Source organism: Furipterus horrens, unplaced genomic scaffold, assembly GCF_987537825.1.
Source record: "Furipterus horrens unplaced genomic scaffold, mFurHor1.1.pri manual_scaffold_11, whole genome shotgun sequence".
NCBI lineage: Eukaryota > Metazoa > Chordata > Mammalia > Chiroptera > Furipteridae > Furipterus > Furipterus horrens.
Genome location: NW_028327181.1, coordinates 25,172,050 through 25,198,928, shown reverse-complemented (window position 1 = coordinate 25,198,928; position 26,879 = coordinate 25,172,050). Strand labels below are relative to the sequence as shown.

Below are 26,879 nucleotides of genomic sequence, written 5' to 3'. Positions count from 1 at the left end.
CCTTAACTTTTTTTTCCGTCACTAGAAGCCTCGAGGCTTCTCTCTGCTCAGCCTTGGAGAGCACGGTTGGAGTAGCAAAATGGTCAAAGACAGGACAAACCGCCCAAGTTGTCTTGGTCATACTTCTTTTAAAAAGGAAAAAAAGAGGAAAAAGAAAAACATCACAACAGAAAAGAGCGTCGAGACCGAGCTTGTGTCAGGGATTGGTTGTCCCTCCTTGAAATGATTTGTAAAGCTGCTCTGCTAGGGGGCCAAGCGTCCCATGATGGCAGCTCCCTTCCCACCCACCCATCCCCCTGTCCCTTCTGCACAGCCCCTGTGCCACCCTCTCCTCGCTGAGGATGGGTGCACCAAGCTCAGGGCGCAGTGCGGTCGTCGGCTCGGGGGTCTGCATCGGGCCTGGCGCCCTGGGTTCCTTCCAGTCCTGCAGCCCCACTGGTCACTCCTGCTCACACAGCCCTGCCTCTAGGATCTGCCCACCCTCCGCCTGCTGCGGGGGCTCTGCCCATGGGCTCAGCCCAGGGTTCGATTGGGATGGGAACACCACCCCAGAGGCCTGGCTGGCTGGCTGTCTGGTTGGTAAATTCTGACTATTAGGGGAAACCAAATAAAAGACACTTGCCCCGATGTCACCCACTGAAGTCCAGGACACTTTACCTATCCTCAGAAGCAGAATCTTCCAGGTGCATACTGGGGCAGCTGAACCCTCAAGAAATATCTTCCTGGGCCCAAGAATCTTGAACCCCAAAACATCTTCCCACTTGGAGCTATAAGAAATGTCCTGGTTTCTACTTCCCTAACATGCCTCCAAGACAGACAGGTCTCCAGCAATTCCTGCTGGTGGTTATCAAGGGCCCCTGGGTCAGGTAACCAATTCTTGGGGTCTCCTAAAACCAGTTCTCAGGGCACCTGAAGAAATAGGCCCTGTCTTTGTATTTGGAGCTGCAGTGAGTGGCCCGGCTGTGGAGAGCAGAAAGCCATGCACCAAGCCCATCTTTGTGTCTGGACAGCTCAGTCTACTGAGGACAACAGCCAAGTCATCTGGAAGCACCAGGACACCACTGCCCCAGGAGAAGGACAAGGGTGGGTCCCCAGGGAGCACAGCCTGAGGTAGCAAATAGTGGACCCCGTTTTGCAGCTGCAACAACCACATCCCAGGGTGCAATGTGACGTGCCCAAGGGCAGACTGCATGGAGCTGTCCAGGTGAAGACCAACCTGCAGACATGTGGATTTTCAGCACCCAGCCCTCCTGGGCATGTCCTATGTCCACTTAGTAGACGTGAGACAGTGACCACTTTGAAGGTTCTCTGAGATGATGCAGAGCCTAAGGCATCAGTCAGATTTATACCTGCCTCCCTAGAAGAAGCCATGCCAACTGGGGCCTCCTGCTCCCCATCCCAGAGCCCCAGTGACAACAGGGCTCTCTGGATCTGTCCCCAAACTCCGGGCTTCGGACACAGAACCCACCTCCCCTTGCAAGTGTCGGCATTTTTTGAATGGTCGGATCCCTCTGAAAGACAACAGCTCCCTGTGGACTCCCCATCTCTGCCTGCAAAGCCTCAGAGCACACCCACGTCTGGTGTCCTGGATGTGACACACGGAGAGGTGTGTCTCTATGGTGGGGGCCAAGGGTAGGAGGAAGAGGAAGGGCCTCAGGACCACCCCCCATCATCCCCTCCAGGCCGCAATCATACCTCCCCCACACTCCCCTCAGTTCCTGCTCACCCCCAGCCCATTTTTATTGTTCAGTCCTGTCAGGGAGAAAAGGAAATTGGGCTAAAAGCACCTTGTTCAGAGATGGCTCAGAGCCCCTGGGGGCCACCTAAGGGTGCCAAGCTGTGGGGCCATGGCTCTTCCAGCAGCCTGTGCCCTCCCTTGCGGGGGGCAAGGTCCCTGAAGTTCCGCCTGGGAGCGCCCATCCTCCAGGTCTCTTGGAAACCGGACCCCAGCACCTTCTTGCCCAGCACCCGCACCTCTCAGCCTCTCCCCGAGACTGGGCCCGGAGGAGCCAGGTGTGAGGTAGACTGTGCGTGAGTTACTTAGCTCCCCGCCCAGGCCAGGGAGGAGGAGGGAACCGCTCCCTCCCACCCATGATCCTTGGCCCGGGATGTGGTGACGTCGCGGCATGGGCCCCTGGCCACTGCCCTGCACCCACGGCTCCAGCTGGCCAGAGCACTGGCAGCACCCATGGAGTGGACAGCCAGGAGGAGAAAGGGACAGTCCCACTCAGCACGGCCTCAAGATGCAGAAGTCCAGCTCCTGGGGCTTCTGACGCAGGTTGCATTGGTCCCGGGCCAGCAGCCGCCCTCCGTGGCCCAAACACTTGAGCGGACGCCGCTTAAATCCCCTGCCACAGCTCTTAGAGCAGGGCGACCAGGCACCAAGCTCCCAGGTGGGGCAGGGGTCCCCACAGGGGCGCGTCTCCGCTGGCCGATGCGCGGCGCTGCAGGCAGACGCGGCGTGCTGCCCCGAGGAGCCACGGCAGACCACGGCGCGCTTCTGCAGGCCACCGCCGCAGCTCGCGGAGCACGGCCCCCAGCTGCCCGCCACCCAGCGCGCCGCGGGCCTCTCTTCCGGCTGCTCCACCTGATTGGAGAGGCTGAGGACGCTGTTGTGGAGCACCGAGGGGCCCCGCGGGTCCTTGGGGTGGGAGGACTTGTCCTCCCGAGGCTCTTTGGGCAGGTAGAAGGAATAGCGGACCCGCGGTGGCGTCATCTTCCCCACGGACAGCACCTCCACCGTCAGGGCCTCCAGGATGGGCCGGGAGGCCTGCAGGCTCTCCACCGCCATTGCCGTGCCGCTGTAGCGCAGCACGCTGCCCTTCACCACCAGGTCCCGCTCCATGGGCGACACCACGAAGTGCCCGTTGAGCAGGTATTTGCCCTGGCTGTTCTTCAGGGCCAGGTAGTTGTCATCTCCAATGAGCCCCCTGTAGCCACGCTGGCGGATGTCGATGCTGGAGGCGCCCGCAGGGATGGCCACCACGAAGTTGTAACCGTGCCTGCGGTGGGAAGGGGCATGCGTGTTAGACAGATGCCTGGACAGCAAGATCTCCATCCCTCTAAAGGCAGAGCGGACCCCCCTTTCACAAAGCCTGGTAAGGCCCCAGAGATAGAAGACAGCAAAGACTAACTAGGCCACCTCCGCCACAGCTCAGGGGGCACGGAACCCCACAAGCTGCGAGGCAGGGGGAGGCTGTGTTCAGGCCATCTCCAACTAAACATGCTGGCTGTATCACCTCCTGGCCTTTTTCTCTCTGACATAATTGTGTTTTGGTGAATTCTAGCACATGAGTGAAAGCAGAAAAGGGGAGTCCGAGGGATGCCTATACACCCTTAGCTGTTGGCCTTAGGTAGGTAACTTAGAGGTCGTAGTCACACATGCCTCACTGCGTTATGATTAGGATAAAATAAGCTACAGCCCATAAAGCACGCAGCGTAGCACCTGGCACAGAGGAAGCGCCCCATGGGTATCTATGAGGAGGAGGGAGAGGGGGAAGAAGAGGAAGTCAGGCTGCAGCCTCTGTGTCCAAGGCTGGGGCCTCAGCACAGGGGACGCACTGGCCCTGGAGCCGGGGACCCAGATCAAGCCTTGGCTGGGATCCCAGCTCCCTAGTGGCTTTAAGAAAGTCAGTCTCTCTGGGTTCCAGTGTCTGCATCTATACGATGAGTAGGTTAAACTGGATGACTCCAAAGGTTCCTTCCAGTTCCAACAGTCTCTGAAAGGAGCACCTGTCATCTGACCAGCGACACAAGTCTGGAGGTATTAACCTTTCATTCCTCACTTGCCCCTCCCCCCGCAGATCCCTGGGAAGGACAGCCTGGGACACCAACTGCCTTCTGTGTCCAAGTGACCAGAGAAGGTGCCCACCTAGGGGCTCAGCAGAGGGCCCTGTGTCCTGGGGGTGTAGCCAAGGCTCCTGGCCAGCCGTCATCAGCACCTGGACTCCCAAATTTTCTGAGTCAGCCATACCTGCCCCTCAAATGAGCCCCCAAGAGCTCTGCCTGGCCCAGCTGTTCCCAGACATGGGTCAGGACTTTCAAAGGAGCACAGTCCTCTGGAAAATAAAAGGGAATGTGCTGGACCTCAGAGAGCTCAAGCTAGGGAGCCGCAGGCTCTGGGGTTGAGAATGTAAGAGGCCCAGAGACATTTCTTCAGCTGGTCCTGGTGCAGGTCTCCCAGGAAGGGGACTCCTTCAGTGCCCGCCTCTCACACTGCCTCTCTCTGCAGCTGAGTGCCTTTCACACTTTAACCTGGTCTCCAAGGCCAGGGCCTCGGGCTCGGGGAGAGGCGGAGGCTGTCACATGTTGTCCCCAGTACTGTTATGTTTTGTTATCATCACCACAAACATTTAGTGAGCATTTATTATGCCCCAGGTAATATGCTAAGCATCCTACTTGGATTAACTCCCTTAATTCTCACAACGGCACTATGTGATATGTATTAGTGACATGCCCACTTTATAAGTAAAGACATCTATTATTCTAGAGGCTACCCTGGCCTGTGTGGCTCAGCTGGTTGGAGCATTGTCCTGCAAACCAAGAGGTCACAGTTTGTTTCCCAGTGAGGGCACATGTCTGTGTTGCAGTTTCTGTCCCTGGTCAGGGCGCGTGTGGGAGGCAAACAATCAATGTTTCTCTCCCTCCCTTTCTCTCTCTCGTTTCCCCCACTCTCTCTTCCTCTAAAATCAATAAGCAGGTGAGGATGAAAAAAAGAGAGATCGTGTCACTTGCCCAAAGTCATTCAGAATATTGGGAACTGAAACTTGTACCCAGGTCAGTCTTACCCTAGGACTAGACAGACCCTAACAACTCTGCCATCTCCTGGAATAGTACCTCCTGCTGAGTGGTGTCCTCCCTGAGTACCCATCTTTGTTTGCTAAATGAATTAATGAATAAATGAATGAATGAATGCCATACTCTTAGAAGACAGTGAGTGGTCTCCACAGCAAGGGTACTGACCCGGATCTGACATTTATCCCAATCGAACTCAAGCTTCCAATGCCTGGACACAATGCCACTCACCCCTCCTCTCCCTGCACCCCGGCCACACCCTCCAGGGCCCAGAACTCACATGGGTTTGGTGAAGAGTCCTGTCACCTTCTTGCAGCTCTTATTGTCTCCCCCACACACCCCACATTTGTCGAACTTCTTCTTGGAGCCCAGTTTCCCATCACAGCCAGCCTTGATGCACTTGCCCTGGACACAGACTGAGGTCGAGTCAGGGGTACACAGCGTACCGTCCACCACCTGCAGCACCCCCAGGAGGGGGAGAAAAGGAGAGAGGGGCAGCTCAACAGGCTGCCCCCCTGAAGGCCTTGAACCGCCCCTGACCCCCTGGCCCAGGCCCGCTCACCTTGGGCGCCAGCACGTAGAAGTAGCCGGTGCCATTGGCTCGGCAGATGAGCTTGCACTTGTCCTGGGGAGACACACCTGAGTACTTGGGCACCCACGCCACAGTGAGGGTGAGCCGGTTGGTGCTGTGGTTGTAGCCATTGAAGGCCTCACACTGTTCCTCCCGGAAGCTCTTGCCAGAGGCTGAGGAGGGAGAAAGCAAGTGCAGAAAGCTGAAGGGAGGGGCCAAGGGGAGGGCAAAGTAGAGAGCCCTCCCCTCCCCAGTGCTCAGCCTCCCTCAGCTCTAAACAGCTCGTCCCCACCCTCAGCTGAGTGACCCTGAGCACTGAAGCCACCCCACCTCAAAGGACCAAAGCAGGCTGGGCCCAGAGGATGCTGGGACCACAGAATGCAGGGTACAGATGATAAGGCATCCCCCAGGTACTATGCCACCTTGTCCAGGAATCCGGTCTGAAAGCCAGCTATGACAGGTATCCTAGTCCTTTGTGCTATAGAACAAAGGTCCTCAACCCCCAGGCTGTGAATGGTACTGGTCTGTAGCCTGTTAGGAACCAGCCACACAGCAGTAGGTGAGCAGCGGCCAGCCAGCGAAGCTTTGCTCAAATTACCAGCCAACCAGCTCTGCCTCCTGTCCACCCCCAACCCCTGAGTCCATGGAAAAATGGTCTTCCTCAAAACTGGTCCCTGGTGCCAGAAAGGTTGGGGACCACTGCCATAGAACCCTTCGGCAGTCTACTGAAACTCTTCAAATGTATAAAATAAAGTATATAGATTACAAAAAAATACCAATTATATATATATATATATATATATATACAATTACCAATAGATTTTGAAACATGTTGGTGATATATGTGCTTCCTTGTTAACCAAATACCACAACTCAATAATGAGTCTCTAACCACTGTAATTTTGAAGTAGTGGCAAGCACAAAGGGCATTTTGAGAAATCTATGACAACTAAAATATAATGTGAACTATCCATGATTTCTCTTGGTGACAAAGTCACAGGTACTGCTACAACTGAATTTTGGTTACTAAAAAAAAAAAAAAAAAAAAAGGTTAGTAATAAAACACCACATTTCTAATTTCAGGGAATTCTAAATTTTAAATTTTAAAAGAAAGGTTAGTGAAAAATAGAGATGTAATTTTCTTCCCACCCAAGGTCATTGGTCCTGGACAATGAATGCCTGCTTATAAAGATGGGCTTGGGAGTACTTAACAAGCGGACTTCATTCCCTTGGGGCCTTGAGCCTCCCAGTCTAAGTATCCAGAAGAAAGCATCCTTGCCAAGGGAGTAGACAGAGAAGCTATCCCAAAGGAATGTGCACCTGGGCATTCCCAAGCTCCGTCCCAACACATGGAATCTTGATTCAACACATGGAATCTTGATTCAGTAACGGTGTGGCCATGAATTACCCAGAGTGGGGGCTGTGACCACCAGCCTGGCCTTCCCCCGGCCCAGCCCACCGCTGCCCTCCCTCCTCACCTGAGCTGGGGCAGGGCTCCAGGTTGCAAGATCGGTATTTCACCCTCACTCCCTCGCAGTACTTGCCCCCGTTGGCAGGGGTGGGGTTGCTGCACTGCCTCCTGGCCAGCTGCACTCCCCCGCCGCAGGTGCGAGAGCACGGACCGTAGGGCTCCCATTTGGCCCAGGAGCCATCCACCTGTGAGGAAAAGTCTGTCATCTGCCTGCAGGGGTCGGAGTGCCACTCCCACACCCTGAGCCTGCAGAAGAGTGACACTGGTGTCACCTCCATGGTCCCATCCTACAGGAACAAAGTCCACTCTGTATCACCAGGGGGGAAAATGACAAGAAAGTGATCAGTGTGCACAGGCCCACAAAATACTTCAAGCTCTGAATTAGCAAATTTGCTCCCAGGAACCAAGGAGGCCACTCAGAAGAGAGACATCTTGGGCTGTGAAGTCAGGGAAGCCAAATTCTATCGTCTCCTAAATTTCAGGTCCTTCATGTGCAAAAATGGGGCCCATAATACTCAAGTATGTGATCAGACAGATTTAAATGATGCACCATGTATGGAAATTCCTAGCACGATGCTTTGCCACTGTGCAGGAGTTCAAAGCTTCTCCTTTTGAAGTGTTAGTGTATTTACAAGTCTCTAAACCTAAGGCATGGCCAGCCCCCAGCCTTGCCAAGAAGCCATAGAGATCTGAATATTTGTACCTAGAAATGTTTAATAATTCAGACTTTTCGCAAAACTGGGCTGATCTTAACCTCAATTCAGGGCTGAATTTGAAAGTTTCACAATAAGCAGTTTTAATACTTGTGCTAAGAGGAGATAAACATGGAACTATTAAGCAATCTTAAAACTCCATTTGGCTTTGGGGTGAATGATGCAGTGTTGTCTTATTTTTTAAGAGGGTGGAGAGAGGATAGAAAATTTATCGTCTTCATTATGTTTTTCTTATGATGAGAGTGAAGTGAGTTTTTATCCCCTGAGCACACATCAGTTGGGCAATAAAGGAATCAGCCCCATTAAACAAGCCTGGGATTAAAATGTTGTCACAGACCATCCGAAACCACTAATCCACATGGCGCTCATCAGGAACAAGCTGTGTGCAGTATGAACACTGTAATTTATGTATATATGCAGCCTATCTATTCTTTCTGTCCTTCTGACGGGTAGTTCTTCCTTCACTGTGTCCATACGTCTGTCTCACCCTGTAAAAAACCACTTTCCCGCAGCTCTGCCTTCCCCTCAAACTGGAGCCCCACCATCGTTCACCCTTCAGCTTCAAAGATAGTCCTCGACATTTGCTCCTCCCACCTCCTCCCCACCCAGTGCCTGGCAGTGTGGGTCTTGGTCTCATCACACCATGGAAGCTGCCCTCAGTCAGCAAGGGCCTTCTGAAGACGGAAAGAGTCTGTGCCTAGGCCTCATTGTCTCGTTTTTCTGCAGTACTTAACCTGTTCCTGCGGCTTCTGAGACAATGCTGTGGTTTTTGCCTGGCCTCACTTCATCCTACCCACTCCCACAGGAAACATGTATTGTGCTCTTCCCATGTGCCATCCATTCATTCATCTATCAAGTATTTGTTGAGTTCCTACTATGTGCCTGGCACCGTGTGCAGCAAATCTTCACCCTCTAAGCAACTGCATCCTAGCAGGGCAAGGTAGACAGTACAAACGAGCCTGGGCACATAGTGTCAGATGGGGTTAAAAGCAGGTGGGGCAAGAGAGATGGGAAAGGCCTTGGTGAGTTGGGGTGCTCTGTATTGTAAGGGGTCACAGAGGCCTCACTACGGAGGTGACATTTCTGCAGAGGCCTAAAGGAAGTATGGGAATGAGCTGTGCAGATATTAGGGAAAGAACATTCCACGCAGAGGGAGCAAATGCAAAGACCCGGAGAAGGAAGGTTCCTGGCGTTCTCCGGGGTCACGAGGGCGAGTGAGGCAGGAAATGAAGGAAGAGTTAAAGTTCACTCATTCTTTTTTTTAAACCAATTTTTGAGGGGGGCGGGATTTGCTGTTCTACTTATTTATGCATTTATTATGTACCCTGAGTGGGGATCAACCTTGCTGTATTGAGACAACACTCTAACCAACCGAGTGACCCAGCCAGGGCAGGGCTCACTCATTCTGAGAGATGAGTAATGCCCCAGAGATGGCCTGACCCGACTTACATTTTAAAGGACCCCTCTGGCTGCTGTGGTGGAAATAGTAAGATCAGAGGCAGGCGCCTCAGTCAGGGAGCAAACACAATAACCCAAGGAAGATGTGAAGGAGGCTTGGGCCAGGGTTACAGCAGATGAGCGGGTGAGAAATGGTTCGATCCTGGATCTAGTTTGAAAATAGAGTCAACAGGAATTGCTGAGGTATTGGATGTGAGTGAGAGAACAGCGGTGTTGGCACGAGCGGCTGGAAGATGGAGTCACCAAAGCATGTTTAGGGGGAACGATCGGGAGCTCGGTGTCCCAGATGCTGTGTTTACGATGTTTATCTGTTATCCTCATCGAGATAGCAAGACTCAGTGGGGCACTCGGGTCTGCAGTTCGGGGGAGAGGTCTGTGCTGGACATACAAATGTGGGAGCCTTTGACATAGAAATATAAATAGTGTGCAAAGCCAGTGGTCTATGAATCACCCAAGAAGTTAGTGTGAATGGTGAGGAGGCCTAGGGATGGAGCCGTGGGGCCCTCCAGTGCTGGGAAAATGAGAGCGTGAGGAAGAACTGGTCCAGGAGACCGAGAAGGGGCAGCCTACAGCAGAGGAGGGAACTGAGAGACAGTGAAGGCTTTGCAGGGGAGAGAGCGGTCGAAGTGCTAATGCTGCTAACAGGCCAGGCAATGCGGAGGCCATTCTGTGGCCTTACTGGGTTATTCTGGAGAGATGGTGGGAAGAGACCCTGATTGGAAGGGACTCCAGAGAAAAATGGCAAGACGGGAATTGGACAGAGCAAGTTTATACAACTCTTTCAAGGAACTCTACCACAAAGGGAATCAGAGAAATCAATAGCAATATCTGGAGAGGACATGGGATCATGAGGTTTTGTGGAAGATAGAAGAATTACAGTAAGTTTGTGCCCTGGCAGGAATGATACGATGCACGAGGGGGAAGTCTGATGCTGCAGGAGAGAGAAGAATCGACAGAACACTTTCCTTGAATGGATGAGAGGGGACAGTATCCCAGTGCAAAGCATAAAGGCTGGCCTCAGATACAAGCAGGGACAGGCCGTCCATCGTCAAGGAGAAAAGGGGGAGGATACAGGCGCAGAAGCAGGGCAGACAGTGGATGTAGTGGTGGGAGTGGGTGGAAGTGCTCTTCTGATTATTTTGTTGCTTCTTTTTCCTCAGTGAAATAGGGAGAAAGGTCCCTGGCAAAAATAAAAATGAGGAAGCACTATTTGGTAATAGGAAGACAGAGGTGCCAGTGGGCAATAATCGTTTAGGAGGTTGGGAGAGTAGGGGAACTAGAGAATCAACATATGATAGGACTCCTGGGCAGCATTATGGGCCCACCCAAGCATCCAGGCCATGAATTTAAACTGAGACGGGGGGGGGGGGGGGGGGGGGTACACTTGCGTGTCCTTCTCCAGCCACATTCATCTCTTCTGGCACAACAGAGTAGGTGAGACGGCTGGATTCCACCAAGGCGGTGTTTTATCCAAGTGAGCGGGGCTACGGGAGTCAACAGTGTACGTGAAGGCGCGACTTCAACATTGAGCCATGGAATCTCAGCTCAGTAAAGAGTTTGGTGAGGGCATGAGAAGAGTGAGGGACGAAGGCAAGATGGTCTGATCGATAGACTGTAGGTCCAAGTGGGACAGAAGAACTTTTGGAGTCCTAATGCTAGAGGGAGTGAGCTGCAAAAATAAGGCCTTGGTGGTCAGGGTGGTATTCTTGCAACTGAGATACCTGGGGGGCTGCAGTGACCACCAAGAGAAGCTTTGTGTTTGACCTTGGCTGACTAGGACTGAGTCCTATCCGAAGGGCTGGGCTTCAGTTGAAACAGGTTTGGGGAACAGACTGTTCATAAAAGAGGCTGAGGATACAGTGTAGTGGATTTTACTGCTGATGGACTGAGAACTCTAGAAAGCATGTGGAAAGATTGTGCTTCTCAGACCACATTTTTTATATCCAATGTCCTCTGGACCAGTCTCCTTATCCGCCTGACTCATCTTCTCAAGAGCAGGAGCTGGCCATGACTGGCCTGCACTCAGGACCTTCTAGTCTAAATGCATCCACCTGGTGGTCAAGTCAACTGCAATCCAGACCCCAACCGCCTTCCTGAAGATGACCCTGACAGAGCCCTCCTCCACCCAAGCCTCCAGCTCACTCTCCTCGCTGCCTGCTCTGTCTCAGCTCCACCTCTCCCTACTCATCCCTCAGGGCTCTCTTCAAATCCAACCCTCTCATCAAAGTTTTTTCAGACCCCTCTAATGATCATCAATCTCCCATTCCCTGTTTTCCCGTGATACATTTTCATACTTCTGCCTTAACGTGTAACACACACCTCTCTACAGTTCCATTCCTAGCACCCCCACTAGCCTGGGAGCCCGCTGAGACGCGGCCCATTTTTATTTATTCTTCTGACCTCTGTAACCCACACAGCTCCCTGAACACCATGGGTTGTTGCCTAATAAATGGCTGTGGTTTAGTTAAGTAGATACTCTCAGAACACAGAAAAGAATTTACATAATTCTGCACCACACCCACCTCGGGGCAATCCCTAAAGTGCTTGGAGAGTGATTTTGGTTATATTGCTTCTGTGTACATAAAACCCCAAGCCAGGCCAGGCCAGGGTGGGGAAGGGGCAGTCCTCACCAGGATCAGGGGAGAGGAAGGACTTCTTATTCCTGCCTTGGAAAGTGCAAATCCTTTTGCTGTCCAACCTAATACCTGAAGTTTTTATTCTATTCAGAGAATGTTTGAGGTTTGGGATTTGTTCTGGTTTGATTGCTCTTCCTACTTATGAAGAAAAATAAAGTTTGTTCAGTTATGATTCAGCTTCAAAAAACAACACTCACAACAGAAACTGACACTTGGTTCAGGATGTAGGAAATTACTGAAGCCTGCCCAGGGGGTTGCTTCCTTTCGTTCTGAGCCTTGCTCACCTCCAGCCCAGAGCTCCCTGAAAATGGAACACACTTAGAACGAGCTAGTGAGGGAAGAAAAGAAGGAACCAGCGAGTGAGCAACTCCAACTACCGAGTGTTCAGTTTTGGGTCCAGAGCTCGTCCCCAGGTAGGGCAAGGTGCAGAGCTCAGCACTGGGGCCCCGTGCTCGGATTGAAGGGCTTTCCTACTTGCCTCAGGCCTCACCTAGTTTGCTCATCTTCTATATCTTTTCTCCAGTCTTAGAGTCAAGAAGGTAACAGAACCACAGACAGGGACGTTGCGGCACAGCATGGTAACGCGATCCAGTTATGGCCACTTAGAAACCTGGGATGAGTCAAGTTCCCAGTGGAGGCCCCAGAGTCTGCTCCCCTCCAGCACACTCACCCTGTACTTATTGAGGTTGTGTCGCTCCACACAGGTCCCCTTGAGGCAGAACTTGCCCTCGCCACAGCTGGTGCCATCTGCCCAGGGGAAGTGGCGGGTCTGGCACACCATCTGCCCCTTTGCCTTGCCGGTGCACCACAGCTTGGTGCAGTACTGCATGTAGGGACAGGGCTTAGAGCCCACACCAAAGGCCAGCTCACACTGCTGGCTCAGGGTGTAGCTGGCACCCGGCAGGTCCTCAGGCAGGGTGATGGGCTTGCTGGGTTGGTCCAGGAGGCAGTCTCCTGCAGAGAGCCGAGGGCGTGCATTAGGGATGAGCTGGGGAGGAGGAGACTTGGCCAGTCCAGCAGCTGAATGGTAGGGAGACAATGAAGCAAGGGGCCATGGAATGGACCCACTCCCTTCGGGGTCAGGCACACCTTCAGTGACAGAGGACAGGTCCGGAGCAGTGGCGAGTGCCACCAACAGTGACAGCACTGGCACTCCCGCTCTGTCGCCCTGGCTTACCGTGCCCACTGTCCAGGAAGTCGGTGATGATGGCCGCACTGCAGGCTGACCAGGGGTTGGCACGGTCGATCTGGATGAGCGTTGGGGACATCATGTGGTTGGCTTGGAGTTTCCCGAAGACCTCCTCACACACTTTCACGTTGTCATGGGGCATGTTGAACACATGGCCTGTGGGTGAGGTGAGAAGACGCAGAGAGAGGGCATGGGCATGGCTGTGGGGAGGACCAGCTGGCGCAGCTAGAGGCCCCTGCCAATGGCTTTCAGGCTGGTCATTTCTACACATGGACAGATTCCTTTGCAGATATCCCCAAGATCATGTTCTTGTGTTCTCCGCCCCATCCATCAGGCTGTGGGCTCATTGAGGACAGCAGGATATTTAACTTATTTCCGTCTTAGTGCCTAATTGAGGAGACACTGACGGCTTAGGTTCTCAGACAATATCACTGGCCAACGGAGCTGGGGCAATCAGGGAAAATCAAACAAAGCCATTGCTGCGGATGACTCTAACCCTGAGAAAGGATCGCTAAGACTCCAGGACATGAGAAAGCAAAGACATCTCATACCCTCTGCCCGAGCATCAGGGAACCCCGGGAAGGCCCCGGAGGGCAGCTCCTCCAGCCTTACCCAGCTCATGGGCGGTGGTGAAGGCTGATGGCAGCCCATCATCCTCGATCACAGAGCAACTTCTCTTGGGGTCGCACATGGTGCCCACGTCAGCCATGCCTAGCGTGTCACAAGTGGTGGCTCCACACAGGTCCTGCCAGGGCGAGGAGGAGCAGAAGCCAGCCAGAAGTTAGAGACAGAAACAGAAAGGACCTGAAGGGGAGCCAGAGCACTCCAGCTCATTCCCAGTCCAGGCCTAAGCAGATGCAGCACATTTCGGCCAGCCCCGTTTCCCAGGGGACCACGGGGCTGCGCATGGAATTGACCCAGGCTGAGGGAGGAGGCCTCAGGAAGAAAGCCCTGTGGCTCACAATCCTATCCAGAGGGGTCCTGTGGGAGAAAATGAGGAGGTACAAAGTTAAACATCAAGGGCCATTGCTTTCTACAGCGCTGGCCTTCCAGACCAGAGCATGGTGACCCCCTCAGCTGGATAAGTCTCTGGTCGCGCCTAACTGAGGCAGGTGGGGGAGGAAGGCAAGCCCGTTCTGCATTCAGTCAGCTCTGTGCAGCCTCGGTCATGGCTGAGCAACTGCTTTTGGACAACCATGAATTAAGCTCAGACACTCAGCCAAAGGGTCACTGGCCAAGGACCCACCCATGCCTGAGATCTGGCTTCCCCGGGTTGGGAGGAGGCAGAGTGAGGCAGACACAAGCCTCTATCCAGACACAGCTCAACTGCTACAGAAACGCAAGGGGACTGTGGGCTCAGTGAGTCCTGGGAAGGAAAAAAACAAACTAAATGGCTTGTGACCTGAGCAGGAAGGGCCCTCTCTTGGTACTGAAATGTAACTTGCAATAGGAGGTAGGGCTTCTAGCAGCAGCCCTGATGGGAAGCACTTCCAGGGGATGTGGAAGGGCAAAGAAGTGAGCTCCTGGGGAGGATGTCTCAAGGCCTTGCTGAGCACATGGTCCAACCATGCTTCCAGGTACCTGAAAGCCCAGGAGATGGAAAGAGAGTTGGCTACTTGCTCACGTTCTGCTCCTCTTAAGGAGAAACTGTTGAATCAGTGATGCTAGCATTCTCCTGTCTGCATCTCTGCCTTGAATGCATAGGGAAATTTAGAGTTGACGAGAGACTATTACATGTGTCCCCGCATTTCATCCCCACAACAACTTTAGGAGGCAGATATATTATTATGCCAATTTGTCAAAGGCAGAAACTGAGACCCCCAATCACAGTTGATCGTGGTGATGATTTATGAAATGCTGGCACTGCGTGTGCACCTCACACACATGATCCCAATGAATCGTCACAACATCCCACCGGAATAAAGGCTATTATGATCACCTTCCTCAGACAAGGAAGTTGAAGCTCAGAGAGGTTCAAGTCTCCGGCAGAAATGTGCCCTCGAGGTCTGTATAAGTGGACAGTCAGTGCTCTTTCCAAAATGTCACAGCTGATTGCCCAGCAACTCCTAAGCTCACACTCCAGAGAAGGCTGTGTGCGCTCTCTCCTCTGGGAGCCAGGGTGTTTTCATAAACACCCACACACACACGCAGCTGTTCTCAATTCTGTTCTCTTTAGGGCTGGGTGCATGCACATGCGTGTGTGTGCAGGTGTGTGCTGACATGGGGAAAAGGTGGGCAACACGGTGAGTGGGGTCTGGGGGCATGGGAGGAAAAGTATTCATAGTACAGAATATCAGCACCATTTAACCGAAGCACTCAGAAGTTTACCACCTGAACAGTCAAACCTGGTTTCCCACGGTCAGGTGATAGGCACACCTCCTAATGAGTTAAGTTATCCTGGCCAGGGAGCCCCCAGGATGATAAGACTGAACCCCTAGTCAATGACAGGTGAAGCGTGTGCGCAGCCCCCATCCACTGTCCTGAGCTGGCACGCAGCCCTTCTTCCACTTCTGGGAGCCCCACACGGTGAACTTCAAATTCCCTTCTCTCTCCAAAGGCTCATGCTTCCAGAAAGCTCTTCTTCCCCAGAATTCTGAACCTAGAAGACAACCTCGGCCAGACCTTGGGAGGGGAAGTTCACTTGACAAGCTCTGCAGGGAAACTGACCGCTGAGGAGCAGAACTGAGTCATAGGGACCAGCTTGCGGATGCAGCTAAGGGGCCCGCGAGGAGGAAGGAAGGGCGAAGGTTCATGCAGAGGCACAATGAGGCGGCTTGGACCACGGGGCCCATATGTCCTGGCCACTAAAGTAAAAGATCCCCGCTAAGGGGGCAGCCTCTGAAAGTTCTAGCCTGATGGTCAGAGCCTGTGGGGCAAACATGTGACTCTGCCCTGGGCCATGACATGCACTCACTGTTGGCCTTATGTGAGAGAGGCAGCACAGGAGTGAGAAGCCTAGTTTCTGGTCCTGGTCACATCACTAAGTAGCTGTGTCACTTTGGGCAAGTTATTTCTCTCCTTGGGGCCTCAGCTTAACCAAGACTATACAAGGGCCTTAAGCCTCTGCTCCCTCCTCAGCCCCAGGGCTCTCAAACCCTTCTGGCCTTCTGGGTTATAAAAAGGAATACAGAATGAGGTGCTTTCTGAATGGAAAATCCCTGAGGATGATCTTGTCCACTGACCCATGTTGTGCAGAATGAAACGAACTCACAGAAACTGAAGGTCACCCATGTGGCGGTTCAGAGTCCTAGCCGCCTCTGCCCATCAGAAATGGCCTGATCAGATGGGGAGCTCAGATCAAGGTCAAGGCCGCTCCTGGGACCTCTGCGGCTGGAAGGTCCTTAAAGCCAAAAGCCTCCTTCCTCTCAGGGAGGTGGACTCTGTGGAGCAAAGCCATGCAGCTGCAGGCTGTTCCTGGCCAGAGCAACCTGTTCTTTCCATTAAGAAATCCCAGTTTCTCTGGATCAAACAAGAGGAACAAGGAAAGAGCCGGCGAATTTCTTGAGGGTCGGGGTGCAGCTGAGAGCAACTGTCCTACGGTCACCAGTTTCTTCGCTGCAGAAAGATACAGCTGTTTGGGGTCAGAGACTCTGCCCGTCCCCCTTCCCCCGGCCACACTCGCTGGGCCACAGTGCTGTGAACGCTTGCAGGCAGACTGTAGGCCCAGTGGGGACTCATTTGTGGCACTAACTGTCTCCACCCTTCTGGAGTGAACTCAGATGCACTCAGACTGCTTTAACCTCTTCAGCTCAGGCTCCTGTCTCCATAAGTGGAAACTGTTCTGGCTCTTCCCACCTGGAGAATGTACACACTTCCCAGCCTAGACCCTACCTGCCTCACTAGTTCTGATGATGTGTCATTTCTCCTTGTGGCTGCTGCTGCCATTCTAGATGACCCAAGAATCATCTTGGCCAAGAACTGATCCTCCTGGATCATTCTTTTCTAACTGTCCCTTTTTATAAAATAATTTAAGACTGGAGTGCTCTGCCCAGTAGCTCAATTGGTTGGAGCATCATCCTGTACACCAAAAAGCTGAGGGTTCTATTCCCGGTCAGGTCACATACCTAGGCTACAGGTTCAGTCCCAGTCAGGGCGCATACAAGAGGCAACTGATTGATGTTCCTCTCTCACACCTATGTCTGTCTGTCTGTCTGTCTGTCTCTCTCTCTCCTCCTTCCCCTCTCTCTAAAATCAATAAACATGTCCTCAGGTGAGGATTTAAAAATAAATAAAACAGAAAGGAAACATTAGAAAAAAACTGGAGCCACAATTTAAAAATAAATAAGACCCTGGCTGGTGTGGTTCAGTGGATTGAGCACCGGCCTGCAGACCAAAGGGTTGCTGGTTTGATTCCCAGTCAGGGCCCATGCCTGGATTGTGGGCCAGGTCCCCGGTTGGGGGCACATGAGAGGCAAACACACATTGATGTTTCTCTCCCTCTCTCTCTCCCTCCCCTCCCTTCTCTCTAAAAATAAATAAATAAAATATATTTTTTAAATAAATAGATGAGAAAAACACCTCACAGTGCTCCCTACATGCCCACCACTCCCACCGGCTCTCTTCTCCGCAGACCTCCTGCCCAGCTCCTCACTCCCCCTGCCGTGTGCTGAGATGCTCAATATTTTCCAGCAGGAAGGAGAAACCCACACACATCAACCACATTCATTTTTTTTTTAATGTGGCAGAAGATACATGTGTTTTCAGGTAGCCAGCTGGGAGCCAGTGCCCATGTCATTGGCCTAATCACAGCATCCAATATTATACTCACGGGACGTCGGAGCCATCCCGTCCTTCTTCTGATGAGGAAACAGAGGCTCGGTGAACTCAGATTTACCATCCAAGGCCACAAGTCACTGAGTTCAGAATGACGCCGTGAATCCATGCCTTTTGACGCCAAGGCCAGTAGTGGATCCTTGTCTGAACAGCACCACACTGGTTAGGATGCCACAATTACTGGCGAGAACCACCTGCACGAGTATTAACACTGCCCTTTTAACTCGTTTCCCACCTGAGGCTCTGTCACGCATCCCCGTATTTTTCTCACCCAGCCCAAAATCCACTTGTTTGTAATCCCCCAAGATCTCGCTTTGCTAGAAGAAAAAAAGAAAATCTAGCAATTCAGTGCTGGGCAACATGACTAAGAATGCCTAATGAAGAAGAAAATAACATGCCCTGTAATTTCTATAAGCAGATTCAGTGTCACTGGAATTTAAACCCCTCAGTATGCACAAATGATATTATAGCAAGAGATGGAGGCAATCAAAACACCCAGAATCACCTCAGTGAGGAAGAGGAGGAACCCAGGGCTTGCAGGAAGACCAGCCATTCTCTAGCAGTCATCAGTTCAAGAGGGGGTACACACCAAATACAGTGATAGTAGCTTGCATTTCCTGAGTTGCTACTCTGTGCCAGACACTGTTCTAAAAGTTTTACCTATAGTAGCTCATTGAATCCTCACAATAGCTTTAGGAGAGAGATGCCATTAGAGGGTCCCATTTTAGCCCTGACTGGTGTGGCTCAGTAGGTTGGGCATCATCCTGCAAGCCAAAGGCTCACTGGTTCAACTCCCAGTTGGGGCACATCCCTGGGTTGCAGGCCAGGTCCCCTGTGGGAGGCGTGCGAGAGGCAACCAATCGATGTTTCTCTCTCTCTCTTTGTCCCTCCCTTTCTCTCTCTCTAAAAATTAAATAAACAGAATCTTGTTTTAAAAAAGAGGAATAAGGTCCCTTTTACAGATAGAACCCAAAGAAGATAAGTAACTAGGCCACAGTCAAATAGTGAGCCCAGGGGTTAGGCAGGGAAGAGGAGCCGAGGGAGGGTTGAAATCCAGACAGTGCAGCCTCAGAACTGAGCAATTCCATGAATCCATCAGCTTTTGTGCACATGCACCCCAGGAATGAATGCATTGGAGAATCTCCAGAAGGCCCGATCGTCTGCCCCATACCCTGAGATCTCTGAGTGGGAAGGGGAGGGGAGAGGGGAAGGGCTGGATTACATGCCAAGTGCTCTAGAGCAGCATCTGCACCACCGCCCTGGAGGAGCAAGCCCCTGGCTTCGTGCCCCACACCTGCATTGACACACTGACCCCATTCCTGCTGTGTACCCTCCTCACTGGGGCCCCTCCTCTTTCCAGGGGAAAACTTGATGGCAAAGAGCCAAGATGAAATGCCAGAGGAACCTAAAACTCCCTCTCCCAACCTGCAGCTTGACAACCTGAATCAATGTTAGATTAATGATCCCCAGGAAGGGAGGTAAACTACGCAAGCACCCATAGCTACATGCAGTCCTTTCACCATACCAGCGCCTTCCTTCCATGAACACATACTTAACAACAGGTGTTCAGGGGCCCACCTGAGGGCTACAAAGACATGAAGTGGCCCTGCCTTAAAGGCGTTCACAGGTCAGTGGGACTGGTAAATGCTAGAGGCCACAGTTCCCACACAAAAGCAGGAATGTCATCAGACAAGTGTTAAGTAAACTTGCAAGGGCAATGAATGGGATGAAACACTTTAAATCAGGCCTATCCCAACTGTAAATTCTGGCAAAGGGCCTGTAGGTAATCATTCAACAACAAAAAACATATATAGCTCCCCCCATCCATGGGGGATCCATTCCAAGACACACACACACACACCCCAGTGGATGCCTGAAATCGTGGATAGCACCAAACATTATATATACTATGTTTTTCTTATCCATACATAGCTATGATAAAGTTTAATTTATAACTTAAACACAATAAGAGATGAATGATAAAATAGAACAATTATAACAATACAGTGTAATAAAAGTTATGTGAACATGGTCCCTCTCTTAAAATACCTTTTTGTACTGTACTCACCTCTTCTCTTAAGGAAGCACTTGACAGCTTCTCATGGGCGTGCGGAGTTTCAGCGTCGCTGTGCCTGAACTGTGGGGCCGTTACCAAGTAAAATAAGGGTGACTTGTATACAAGCACTGTAGTGTCACCACCATCGACCCGGTAACCCAGAGGGCTACTAATTGACTAACGTGACTAACAGTCTGCAATCTAAAATGTATGAATTGTTTATTTCTGCAAGTTTCCATATAATATTTTCGGACCGCAGTTGACGCAGGTAACTGAAGCTGTGGGTGAGGGGAAACTGTTGTCCTGAATGACTAAGGTAGTAAGAATAACAGCTGCCATTAACTGGGTGCCTATTCTGGAAGACAAGGTAGCTCATCCTTGCAACAGCCGGTAAGTTAGGTACCAACATTGTCATCCTTATCCTCAGTCTGTGAGTCAAAGAGCTGATTCATTCCATGTTTGCTGCTAAAGGCGCAAGTGTCAGGATTCCAACTCAGCTCTGCCTGACTCCAAGCCTGTGTTCTCCCCATTGCACCAAGCAATGGAAGCCAGGTGTCAAGGCAAAGACAAGGCAAGTGCTGAGGGTGATACGACCTCAGAGAGGTTCAAAGGAAGGAGAAGAGCAAGACCTAAGGAGGGAAAAACCTCATTTGCCTTCCTGACTAAACCAGTATTATTTTTTTTAAAAGAACAAAAAGATTCTAGTGCACATTACCACTGGCTGCCTTACTTGGTGTAAGTAAAAAAGGAGGGAGAAGAGGAATCACCCCAGGATTTGGGAGCAATCCTATGCCCGCCTTCCTCTCTGTCCCCTCACCTCCTTTCCTCTCCCAGAAGGAGGGGCCTTAAGATCCCATTTAGTGGTATTTACAAACTATTAAAAATCAAACCTATGGATGGCCATCCTTGTTAATATTTTCCAAGGCCTGACATGGAAAAAGATTCTGACAAAATTATGATTCTTTTTATGGTATTGGAAGATACATATAAAATACATAGTCTCATTTTTTATTTTAAAACACTTTATTTATTTAGAGAGAGGGGAAGGGAGGGAGAAAGAATGGGAGAGAAACACCTATGTGTGAGAGATACATTGCTCAGTTGCCTCTTGCACGCCCACAACTGGGGGCTGGGCTGGCAACCCAGGAATGTTCCCCGACCAGGAATTGAACCAGCAACCTTTTGGTTCACAGGCTGGCACTCAGTCCACTGAGCCACACCAGCCAGGGCTGTCACTTTATTTTTTTATCACTGCCATGTATCTCCCCCATAAGACCTAGAAGTACTCAAGGCCCAAACAAGACAATGAGCACCAAACTTGAGCCTGTGAGAGGCTTCCGAAGGTGAGAATATGAATGAAGAAGGTAAAAGAGAAGAGAAAGATGACCAAGAGCTGCCTCGATCATCCCAGAAGAGGAAGAGGAGGGCATGGAAGAAAACAGGAGAGGAGAAGAGGACGAGGGAATGCGATAAAGCGGTACTAAGCCCAACAGAAAAAGCAAAGTAAATGAAGCACTAAGCAGGTAGAAAACCCACAAATTACAAATCCTGAAGAGGCAGTCAGTCCAAAGGAGGACATGTCCCAAAGAGCAGAACAGATGGCTGAATGGAGGAGAGGTCTCCTGCAAGGCAGACAACAAGCTTCCTTCCCCATCACTGCCAGCTCCCAACCCCAGGGCTGTTCTTGAGACTTGTCCCTCTGAGCGCTTCTCAGGCTCTAGTTTAAGAATGACGACCCCCCCCCCAACTTGACTTCCAACAGAGGAGGGTCCAAGCCTCCCTCCCCTAGGACACTTAATACATCATATTGTAATGAGCTGTTTCCTTGTTGGGCTCCCTGACAGGCAGTGAATTCCTGCAAGCCAGAGGCCACATCTTACTAATATCTGTATCTCTACAGCCCAGGATAGTTCCTGGAAATAATAGATGCTCAATAAGTATTAAAAGAATGTACAAATAAATGAATGAAAGCCAGTCTATCACAGGTTACCCAAACAGCAGAGACATTGGACCTGAAGAGAGAAGAGTCTCAGCATGAAATATCTGGCTCCTGCTGCCCAATGCAACAAGAAGCCTCAGAAACTTTTTTCCTTGTAGAAATAAATGTACACCCAGAAAGCCTGGCTCATTTTCTGCACAATCCTGGTTCCAGTCCTGTGCTGACCTCACTCTGCTGTTATGAGGCTGAAAGCTGATTGCTTTATAAAATCAGATGTGCACTCTTTCTCCAGGAACATGAACTTTCTCTGAATCTTTAAGTAAACTCCTTCAGTTGTCAAAATACTTGTCGTGTTATCAATTTCTTGTCCTTTGTGCCAAGGATACTCCCTGGGTCTCATCTTCCCAATGTTTTGATTTCAACACCCCACACCCATCCCTCTGCCTGCCAAGAGGACAGCAGCATCTCCCCATAGCCTGGCCCAGGCTTGTTTTCATGCATAGCAATTCTGACTTTCGCTGCAAGGGGTGGCTCTGGTGCCTGCAGGTCATGTCGCTCCTAATGCTCTCCTTTCAGGTACCCCTAACACCTGGAGCTCTGAGGGACCAAGCCTGACCCTTCCCTAACCATTTTCTCTCTGTGGAAACTGCAACTAGAGTGTTATCGGTTAGAAAAAATTACTGCCCTGGCTGAGTGGCCCAGTTAGTTGGAGTGTCATCCCATATGCCAAAAAGGCCATAGGTTCGAGTCCCGGTCAGGGCACACACCTGGGTTGTGGGTTCAATCCCCGGTCGGGGTGCATAAGAAAGGTAACCGATGGATGTTTCTCTCTCATATTGACGTCTCTCTCTCTCTCTCTCTCTCTCTCTCTCTCTCTCTCTCTCTCTCTCACAAATCAATAAACATATCCTCAGATGAGGATAAAAAAATAGTTTAAAAAAATTTTTAAAGAGTCACAGCCATTTTTCAGATCTCTGGGAGAATCAAAAAAAATAGGTGACTCTAAAGGTGTCCATTATTTCCAGATGCCTTATAAACAAAAGGTGATTTACAGAATAAGCACATTTCTAAAAACTTCTTATCCAAACAAACCACATATATAGTGTATACATATAGTTGCATTTTAGTCTGAAATGCAGGGATTACAACAACATGATAAGCCAGATTTAAGCAGAGTAGCTCATACATCTGACTGGAAGGATTTCTGCTGACCCTTACAAAGTAACACAAAAGTCCCTCTTGTGTTGGAGGGCAGCAGGAGACTCCTCCAGGTTCCCGGAGACCACATCTGCCCTGGTCTAGAAAGCACAGCTGTGCGCGCATGTTCTCATCGCATACTGTACCTTCCCGGGGGAGCTCAGGAATGAGCAGTTCCTAAGCCTCTGAGAATGCAGCGAGCGCTGAAGTCTGCGCTGGCCAGAAGGTGAGGGAGTGATGTTTACTCTAAAGCGGAAAGCACATACACGCAGGATGGACCTGCCAACACAGCCTCCCCACTTTCTGGCTTTGCCCTCTAGACGTCTAAGAGAAAGGCAGCTTCTAAAAGTCACATCTTGCACTTCATTGCTTCTGACCCAAGTGGTCATACATCTTGTACCCATTATGCAGGGTCAACATAGCACCCTGGGGGTCTCGCAGACACCACTGACAAACAGAAGATGTCATGCTGTTTGATGGCTGCTTCTTCAAAAGACAGGTCCCTCTGATGACATGGCCCATGTTCCAGCAGGAGTCCTCCAAGGGCTGGTTCCGGAAGCCAACCCAGCTGCTGGGCAGCAGAGAGTGAGGTCTGGTGCGTTAGAGCCAGCGAGTGACTTCCACGGGGCATCCCAGAGAGCAGATGAGCAGCAGCTGCTTTGCCCATTAAGATATCCTGTTCTCAGCCTTTGCTCTCTTCCCCCAGCAATCTGACTGCCAAGTTGGCCTGTATGCAGAGGTCAAAGCCACCTCCTGAGTAGCCTCCCCGCGACTCAGGCCGTGCTCGTAGGGGCTGGGCAGTGGCCGTTGTATAGAACTCAATTGGAAGAACAAGAGCAAGGAAACAGACTCAGGCCAAAGACCTCCCTAGAGAAACCAGGTGGTGGGAGGAGAAGGCTGGGAAAGGAGGAAGTTCAACTCCAGGAAGAGACTAGTCGTGCCAAATAGGTTAGTGTGGAAAACTCCAGCTCCCGCGCCAAGCACACCAGTCCAGCTTCGAGGGGCCATTTGGAAGTGGCGGAGATTCAGAGCCCCGCAGGTAACCATGGATTGTGTGCCATCCCCAGAGTGCTGTGGTTAAAATAACAAAACAAAAGCATGGCACAGATTCAAGTCCTAACCACCCAAATCAGAGGAAGCACGTCACATGACTGCCCCCTTTTCCTTCTAGTCTCCTGTATCTAAGAAATTTCAAGAATCCAAAAACTTCCCAGTACCCAATCACTCCGACATCTACAAATCTAAACCTTCACAGATCCACAGCAAAAGGCAGAACTTCTTTTCGTTTCTGCTTTCTAATCCCAGTATTCAGTATCTTTCCAGCCCTGTAGCTAGGGTCTCTCAATGCTCCTTACTGAGCTCACACCACTTCGGCACCGCCAGGTGCAGAAGCCTGAGTGCAGCGGTCAAGAGCGGCCACAGAAAGCGGCAGTGATTCAGAGTCATGAGCAACCTTGCCCGCTCTGTTCCATAGCATACATCAGGGCCAGAGGGCCACCCTCCACCAACAAGGACATGGGGAAATAGAAAGAGATCTTCCCAACTCAGTTCCAAGTGAAACTCCAAGCTCCAAGCAGGTGCCCTAACCAGATTGCCTGCTCTGAATACACTGGAAGCCTCTCCAATAGAAGAGAGGCCCAGCACGTAAGGGTATATGAGGGGCAGCAATGACAGAGGGAATGGTCCCAGTACTTGAGTCTGTCCTTTCACTGCAACCTACAGAATATCCCGAATGATTTCCCCCTCCCAGTCCAGGTTTCCCAGGCCCAGAACAGAGAGGATAATAACATGTTACCCATGCGAAGTGTAGCCAGGCGCTTAATTGCACCGTTTTGATTACCTTCCAGTTCTGCAAGCAGGGAGAGAAAACTTGGGTGTCCGAAACGACTTAGACGCCCCCATAGAAAAGGGAGGACTTTTCCCGCTCTCTCCAACGCCATCCTCAGAGCGCCTCCTATCTGCCTTGGAGACAAACTGCAGCTCCTGGGCGGCAACTTCCTGGGTTCCGGCCCCTTGGAGCCAGATGTAAGAGGCGCTGATTGGCCACGCCAGGCCAACACCTTCCAAAGGAGCAAGCGCTCCTCCCGAAAACCCACGTGCATCCAGACGCACGTGAGCCAAAGCTCTGCAGAGCACAGGAGCAGGCTTTCCCGGGAAGATCCGAAGTGGGAGTTGGAAAGCATCAACGAAATTTAAACTCAGGGGCATTGCGCAGCACAAAGGACATTTGGAGAGCTAAGGACAGTGATCCTAAGAAAATAAAGGTATCTGGGTCCTGAGACGGGACAGATCAACCTACCTGCCTGGTGAAGAGGATGGCGGTGTCCCAGTACTCAGCGTGCTTGTCACTCACTTTGTTCAGTTTCTTCTGCCAGGCACAGAAGTTACGCAGCGTCAAGGCCGCGTTGCCGGTGATCTTGGGCCCTGCGTCGCGGTCTCCGAGTAGCAGCACCTTGACTACGACGATGCTGATGGGGTTAAGAATGCTGGGATGGCGGTAGAGTCGCGCCGCCGTGGCCAGTAGCGTCAGCAGATAATGCTCCAAGTCCACGCCATGGAACTTGACCATTGACTCGTCCGCCACCACCAGTGTCTCCACGTACCGCGGGATAGACACGAAGCGCTTGGCGCGCCCAGACCTGCGCCTGTTGCGACTCTCCCCTAAACCGGTCCGCCGAGGCTTGTAAGGGTCCAGAGCCCGCAGGATGGCTGGGTTCCAGCCTGAAGCCACCCCGCAGCGAGAGGTGGGGTCTCCGGGAGGCCGGCCAGGAGCGCCCCGGCGCTGGAGGAGGTGCGCGCCCTGGCTGTTGCGCTGCCCCGCGGACGCACTAGAGTTGGGCAGCGGGCTAATGACATACTCCGCGCCTCGGTAACCGAAGGCTCCGCGGAGGCCCCCGCACAGGCTCACGGCAGCGAACGAATCCGGCTCAGCATTCACGTCCCCAGAGTAAAAGCAACGTCTCAGGTCTGGGGCGCTCCCGGTGAATCCCTGGAGGGGGACACCCAGATGCTCAGTGGCGAAGGCGGGCGCCAGGAACTGAGCATCTGGTGTCAGGTGTAGGTAAAAGTCCTCATGAAACGCTGTAATCTGATAAATTAGCCCCTGATCCCCGGGATCCTCGGGACCCTGTCGGTAGTACTGGCGTCCGTTGATGTCCGGGTCCAGTCGGATGGGCACCACCACCTCCCGCTCCGGCTCTGAGCCGCCAGCAGGTCCCCCGGCGAGAGCCAGCGTTAGGATGCCCAGCAGAAGCATGGCGCCGGGCAGCGCACAGCCGTGCTCTGGAGCAGCCGCCGGCACGGTCGCTGTGCAGCCCGCGCAGCGGAACCACCGGCGCTCCGGGCAGCCCTGCAGCTCCCAGGAAGGAGAGCAAGAGAAAGACGGCTCCTGCCAGAGCGGTGAGCGTGAGCCCGTCAGCCCGAGCCTCCTACCTGTGCCTTCCCAGGCAAAGCGCGCTCCTTGAGCTTGAGTGCAATCGCTGTCAAGTGTAAGGACGGAGATCTGCGGCCGAGCATTAGAGGGAGGTGCCGGGCCGCTTCTCCGAACCGCAGCCACTCGGAGCGCCACAAACCCGGCGCTGGGCGAGCCTATTAAAGGCCCCCTTCTCTTTGGACTGCCCAGTCAGCGCCCCTCCCTCTCGCCTCCCAGCCTCCCAGAGCTTGCAGCTGGGAGCCTCCGGGGGCCACCGAAAAACTCGGTCCCGCCTCCGGAGCCGAGAGCCACTTGGCGGGGAGGGAGTGGCGTTGAGCTAAGGCAGGAGGCGTGGGCTGGCCAGAGAAGCCAGCGCTGGAATCTAGATTTTCGCTTTTTTTTTTTTTTTTTTTTTTTTTTTTGCCCTGAAGTTATGCCCTAGTGCCCTACACAGCGGTTACTTCCGTCCCAGCAGACATGCATCTGTCCGCTCCCTGGACCTTAGCCTTTATCTCAAGGCAGTTCTGGTGAGGAGTGGGGAAGGAAGACCCACCACTGACCCCTTCTTCCAGCCCCTCCTGTTGCAGTGTTCCTGCTGTTTCTTCATCACAACGTCCCCTAAAAGGCCCAGGACCAAAAATTATCCCTGTAAATGTCCTACTGCCAGGAC

The 26,879-nt window shown here is 52.0% G+C and overlaps 1 protein-coding gene across 1 annotated transcript; it reads right to left on the bottom strand.

The window, feature by feature from the left end:
- Positions 1-299: 299 nt before the first annotated feature.
- Positions 300-26,344, bottom strand: ADAMTS15 (ADAM metallopeptidase with thrombospondin type 1 motif 15). The gene is made up of 8 exons (XM_090292146.1): positions 25,097-26,344; positions 13,445-13,577; positions 12,821-12,988; positions 12,314-12,597; positions 6,844-7,021; positions 5,357-5,538; positions 5,075-5,250; positions 300-3,002 (listed from the first exon to the last, which is right to left on the bottom strand). The coding sequence occupies exons 1-8, from the start codon at positions 26,051-26,053 to the stop codon at positions 2,228-2,230; spliced, it is 2,853 nt and encodes a 950-aa protein (XP_090148272.1). The 5' UTR covers positions 26,054-26,344; the 3' UTR covers positions 300-2,227.
- Positions 26,345-26,879: the final 535 nt, after the last annotated feature.

Coding starts and splice junctions, on each gene's coding strand:
- ADAMTS15 (XM_090292146.1), bottom strand. CDS start 26,053: ATGCTTCTGCTGGGCATCCTAACGCTGGCTCTCGCCGGGGGACCTGCT. Junction 13,578..25,096: donor CCATCCTCTTCACCAGGCAG/GTAGGTTGATCT, acceptor TCGCCCTGGCAG/GACCTGTGTGGAGCCACCAC. Junction 7,022..12,313: donor ACAACCTCAATAAGTACAGG/GTGAGTGTGCTG, acceptor TTTTCCTCACAG/GTGGATGGCTCCTGGGCCAA.